This window comes from Centruroides sculpturatus, unplaced genomic scaffold (genome assembly GCF_000671375.1).
Source record: "Centruroides sculpturatus isolate CEXI.00-Female unplaced genomic scaffold, Cexi_2.0 scaffold607, whole genome shotgun sequence".
Lineage (NCBI taxonomy): Eukaryota > Metazoa > Arthropoda > Arachnida > Scorpiones > Buthidae > Centruroides > Centruroides sculpturatus.
In genome coordinates this window covers 348,804-354,649 of record NW_019384856.1, presented here as the reverse complement: position 1 = coordinate 354,649, position 5,846 = coordinate 348,804, and the positions used below count along the sequence as shown (strand labels likewise).

The 5,846-nt window shown below is 35.1% G+C and overlaps 2 protein-coding genes across 2 annotated transcripts; both read left to right on the top strand.

The window, feature by feature from the left end:
• The first annotated feature begins 10 nt into the window (after positions 1-10).
• LOC111630573 lies at positions 11-1,279 on the top strand. The gene has a single exon (XM_023374686.1). It carries the CDS (start codon positions 11-13, stop codon positions 1,277-1,279), a length of 1,269 nt encoding a protein of 422 aa, XP_023230454.1.
• A 66-nt stretch (positions 1,280-1,345) lies between these two features.
• Positions 1,346-3,748, top strand: LOC111630571. The gene has a single exon (XM_023374683.1). It carries the CDS (start codon positions 2,596-2,598, stop codon positions 3,562-3,564), a length of 969 nt encoding a protein of 322 aa, XP_023230451.1. The 5' UTR covers positions 1,346-2,595; the 3' UTR covers positions 3,565-3,748.
• The last annotated feature ends 2,098 nt before the right edge of the window (positions 3,749-5,846 follow it).

Sequence of the window (5,846 nt, the reverse complement as noted above, 5' to 3'; positions counted from 1 at the left end):
TGCAGCTGTAATGGTGAAATTTGGAAGGTTAATTGAATGTGAGCATCAGTTATGTTATGCACACGGAATTCATTTAGCGGTATGTGATGTTTTGTACCAAAAGTCAACCACTTCAGTAGCAGTCCCTCTTTCTGAAGAAATTCAAACTGAAGATGAAGAGCGCAATGACGATATTGAGAAAGATGAAGAAGACTTTAGTTATAGTATTGATTTTGAAAGTGTTTTGTGTGAGCGTTTGGCTGAAGATCCTTTCGATATAGATATTTCATTTGAATTACATGACACACTAGGTAATGAAATCGTCTGTTCTCAAATCATTAATAAGGTTAGAAAAATAGCAAAATTTTTTCGCAAATCACCTTTAAAGAATAACATCTTACAAAAATACGTTGAACAGGAACATGGGAAAAATTTGCACTTATTTCTGGATTCCAAAACCCGATGGAATAGCCTTTTAGCCATGTTAGAGCGATTTATTAAAATAAGATCATCCATATCGAAAGCAATCATTGACTGTAATAAAGATACGGACAATTTTGATCTTGACAAACAAGAAGTTACTGTAATTCGTGACATCGTGGCATCACTGCAGCCATTAAAAGCTGGAGCAGAAAAGCTTGGCAACAGAGGATCGACTTTACTTTCATCGGAAGGTATTTTTTCTTTTATTATAAATGAGTTAAATCAACTAAACACACCTTTTTCAAGAAGACTAAAAGAGTCGTTTATTCGACGCATAGCAGAGAGAAGAAATGTAAAACTGACTGGCCTCATACAATATCTCAATAGTGGAAAGAATTATGGAAAAGTTTCAACTTTCCCAAGTGAAAAAAGTTTGCCAGCCTTACCAACCAAGACTATGTTAATTTTATCAGCAAAACAGATGTTAGATCGTCTTTTTGAAGTATCTACTGATTCTACTTCCGGTGATACAGATCAACTACCAGATGTCGCAAGCTCATCTGCAATGACTTTAGCTGAAAAGCTTGATGCTGCTATCAAAGAAGCTGAGATAGACAGATCAAGAAAAGTGGACAACAAAAGCAGTACTGAAACGCGTCTCGAGAACGAAATAGAAATCTTTGAGGCTACAGGTGAAAAAACACACAACATCTGTCTTCTGTTAAATGCGTTAAAAACGATTCCACCCACATCGATTGAATCAGAAAGGGCATTCTCGGCAGCAGGACTTTTTATTACCAAATTAAGAACCAGATTGAGTGATCGGAGTATCGACCATCTTTGTTTCTTAAAATCTCATTATAAAAATTTACAGTAATATTTGTATTATGTTTTATTTAAATAAAAAATATCATTTTCTAAGTTAGAAGTTTGATCAAAGTTCAGTTTTTTTCTTTAAATTTTTAACTCAATTCGTAGGCAATTTTTGTTATAAGCAGTTTCGAACAAACTTTAACAAATTTTTTTTTATTTGTGAATTTTCTACGTAATTCAAAGGTATTTTTAATACATATTTTACACATCATTATTAATACGATTTTGGAGGTTGTAGAACACTTAAATTACTTTAAAAAATGAAAAATAATGATATCATTCGATTTCAAGATATTTTTTATATTTTAAAAATAATTTATTATATCCCGGGATCCCGGGAAACAGTTCACTTTTATCCCGGAATCCCGGGACAAGCAAAAGACCGGGAAATAAGAAACCCTAGTATAGAACAAGCAGGAAATAAGACCGCGGGCGAAAATGATGTAAGACCCCAGCCTCGTTATAACCTGCAAGGGGGGAGGATTGATTATCACAAGTTGCACCTGAAAGAATGTGATCATATGTGGTTCTCTTCGTAACAACCATATCCTTTGATTTGTCCGCCCTAGTGAGCACTATGTTATTGTCTTTAAGCCAGTTCTGGGTTTTTCTAATATACGACCATATAGGATCTTTGTCTCTTTTACGTTCCCCATGCTTGATTTTCAGTGCGAAACCCAGAACTAGCTTAAAGACAATAACATAGTGCTCACTAGGGCGGACAAATCAAAGGATATGGTTGTTATGAAGAGAACCACATACGATCACATTCTTTCAGCATACATTAAAGATACCTGCTGTACTATTGCATCCCCCAACGCCAAGGGAAAACTGCAAGCAAGAGTCAAGAGGTTCACTCCTTTAGCCAAAGAACTAGGCATCAAGAATGTAATTGTACAATCCCTGTCGACTCCAAGGCTTTTTGGATTTGCTAAAACCCATAAAAAGAACAAAGATATAAGACCAGTCGTCGATAAAGCATATGCTCTTACAATATTACTAGAAAAATGGGTACACAATTTTGTTCAGCAACATGCCCCTAACAATCCATACAGTGTCAAGCAACCGTTAGAGGTTTTAAACAAAATGGCTGATATTAACTCAAAGGAAGTTAAATATTTGACTGTGTTAGACTACAAAGCCTTACATCCATCCATTAAACTGGAACCATGTTTTTGTCATCTAAGGGATATACTACTTAGCAAGATCCCTTCTCCAGGAAGGAAATGAAAATACATCTTAGAATTGGCACACCTTACCATTTTCTCTGCACTATTTAGTTTCAAAGGTGTTACCTATACACAACAAAAAGGGGTAGCTATGGGCAGAACCCTTGCAGGTACGCTATGTGAAATGATACTAGCAATGCTAGAAAACGCACTGTTGCCGAAGTATGAGGCACAAATGATAATGTATGTTCGATACGTAGACGATGTACTTATATTCTGGAACGCTAAACCCAACATACAGAGTTTTATAAAGGATATAAATGACAATAGATTCGGTCTTGAGATAGAGTTAGAGCAAGAAAACGATAAGACCATACATTTCTTAGATCTGTATATACAAATTAACAGCTCAGGAGGGTTCACTACTAAAGTCTACAGAAAGCCCTCATATAACCCTATATTTATTCCTTGGATCTCTCAAGATCCTCCAGCATATAAAATGGCAGTGTTCCGAGCCTTAATCGCAAGAGTTTATTTGCATTGTAGCAATACAAAAGATAGAACGGATGAACTGAATTATATATATAACTTAGCCAGAAAGTACAGGATTAATGTTAATGCTATTATCAGCAAGAGCATAAAGCGCCTTAAGAAGAGAAGTTTACCTAATAATGAAGGAATTATAATAATGGATTATAACGCATCGCTGACTAATATCTTTCAACGCATCGGAAAAGCCAAGAACAAAAGAATCCTATATAAAAGAACCCCCACCACTTACCAGCTATTGCGATCCGATAAGGATGAAGTGGACAGAAACACACTCCCCGGTGTCTATAAAATCCCAGTTACAGACTCACGACGACATAATAAATTAATGTATATAGGAGCCACAGGAAGATGTATCAAGGACAGGTTAGCAGAACATCAAGGAAATATAAGAAAGGAACAACCGTGCACAGCGCTGGCCACATATGTTTTAGCAGATCCGCAAGACGTCAAAGTCGAATGGGACCAAGCAAGACTACTGCAGGTAGTTCGAGACCGTAAACACCGGCATTACACGGAAGCATGGCAGATTTGTAAAGCAAACCATAAAGGCCTTGCAATCAACTTTTGAGAATCGGCAAAATTATCGGCAGCATGGTCCTCAAGCTTAATATAAAGCCTTAATAATCAAAGATTACTATGATACTATGCATCTTTATATTCTAAGCTATGTATTTATCCGCGTTGATCAGAGGTGGTAACCCTATGTATCAGGTCAGTCCATAAGTTCGTGCGCATTTTTATCTACAAAAAAAGCAACAAAAAATTTTAATTAAATCTTATTTCAATGTATAATGTATTCACCATTATTTTGTACAATCTCTTGCCATCTTGATGGTAGCTTTTTAATCCCGTCTTTGTAAAATGATTTCGGTTTTGAATCAAAATATTCAGAAATAGCCTTTTTTACATTGTTCTCATCCTCAAAAGTTTTTCCTTTTAAAAAATTCTGCAAACTCCGAAAAAGATGATAATCACTGGGAGCAATATCTGGCAAATATGGTGGATGAGGTAAAATTTCCCAGTTGAAGCTTTGGAGTTGAGCAGTTGACGTTGTTGTCAGTTAGCTATTGACAGTTCATGTGGTATCCATTTTCCTAGCTTTGAAACTTTTCCGATTTGTTGTAGATGTCTATGAACAGTTCCATGGGATGAATTTAAACGTTCCGCAATTTCATCAACTGTTAAAGATGGTTCTGCTTCAACTAGTGCAGAGAGAGCATCATCATCAAAGTCAACGGGTCTTCCAGTACGAGCCTTATCCTCCACACTAAAATCATTATTTCTAAATCTTTCAAACCACTTCTGCGCAGTCCTTACACTAATTACAGTTTGATTATGAACAGTATTTAATTTTTTGGCTGCATTTGTAGCATTCTCATCACTTAAAAATAAAAAGTATAAAACATGTCTCTTATATTCATCTGTTACTTCCATTTTAACGAAAATAAACAACTGAAATGTTCCCAATTCTGAACAGTATTATATGAATGAGATCCAATTTAACACTTCAGTGTAAAAAGTATCACATTAGACTGGCATTTTTAACAGCAAAACAAGGTTATAAAATACGCACGAACTTATGGACTGACCTAATAATTATGATTTTTAGATATTTATATAATCTTTAGGATTGTTTATACTTCCGTTGCAATGTTAAAACTGACATCATTAATTGCAACAATTATAGGCTAGTTCAAAAACATTTGAAAAGCTTGTTCGTTTGTACTAAGCGTTCGATTTTTACAGTTTTTATCTTTTATTTGATTTCTTTTTCTTGAGAAAGGTCATTTAACATGACCGAAAATGTTTGAAGTAATAAACTTTGGCTGCAAGATAAGGTGTACGAGGGCTGTTCGGAAAGTTCGCGGCCTCAAATAGAACAACAAACAAAATAATGTTAAAACTTTTTTTATTTTTCAATATAGTTTCCTTTGTTAGCAATGCACTTATTCCAGCAATGTTCTAGCTTTTTTATGCCATCACAATAGGTTGATTTGTCAAGGTGTGCAAAATACTCGTTCACTTCAGAGATGACTTCGTCATTTGAATGGAATCTCTTTCCAACCAAGAATTATTTTAAATTTGGAAAAAGGTGGAAGTCACTGGGGGCCAAATCAGGTGAGTATGGTGGATGTGGAACTAATTGGAAGCTAAGTTCGTTTATCTTTTGTTCAGTGATTCTGGCATTATCGTGGTGAAACAGAACCTTCTTCTTCAAGTGTGGCCTCTTTTCTTCGATTTCTTTTTTCAGTTTTTCCAAAAGTATACAGTAATAGACAGCATTGATGGTTTTTCCTCTTTCTAGGTAGTCAATAAAAATGATGCCTTTAGCATCCCAAAAAAACCGAGGATATCACTTTCCCCGCTGATGGAACTGTTTTTTNTTGTTGTCAGTTAGCTATTGACAGTTCATGTGGTATCCATTTTCCTAGCTTTGAAACTTTTCCGATTTGTTGTAGATGTCTATGAACAGTTCCATGGGATGAATTTAAATGTTCCACAATTTCATCAACTGTTAAAGATGGTTCTGCTTCAACTAGTGCAGAGAGAGCATCATCATCAAAGTCAACGAGTCTTCCAGTACGAGCCTTATCCTTCACAGTAAAATCATTATTTCTAAATCTTTCAAACCACTTCTGCACAGTCCTTACACTTGTTACAGTTTGATTATAAGCAGTATTTAATTTTTTGGCTGCATTTGTAGCATTCTCACCACTTAAACAATAAAAAGTATAAAACATGTCTCTTATATTCATCTGTTACTTCCATTTTAACGAAAATAAACAACTGAAATGTTCCCAATTCTGAACAGTATTATATGAATGAGATCCAATTTAACACTTCAGTGTA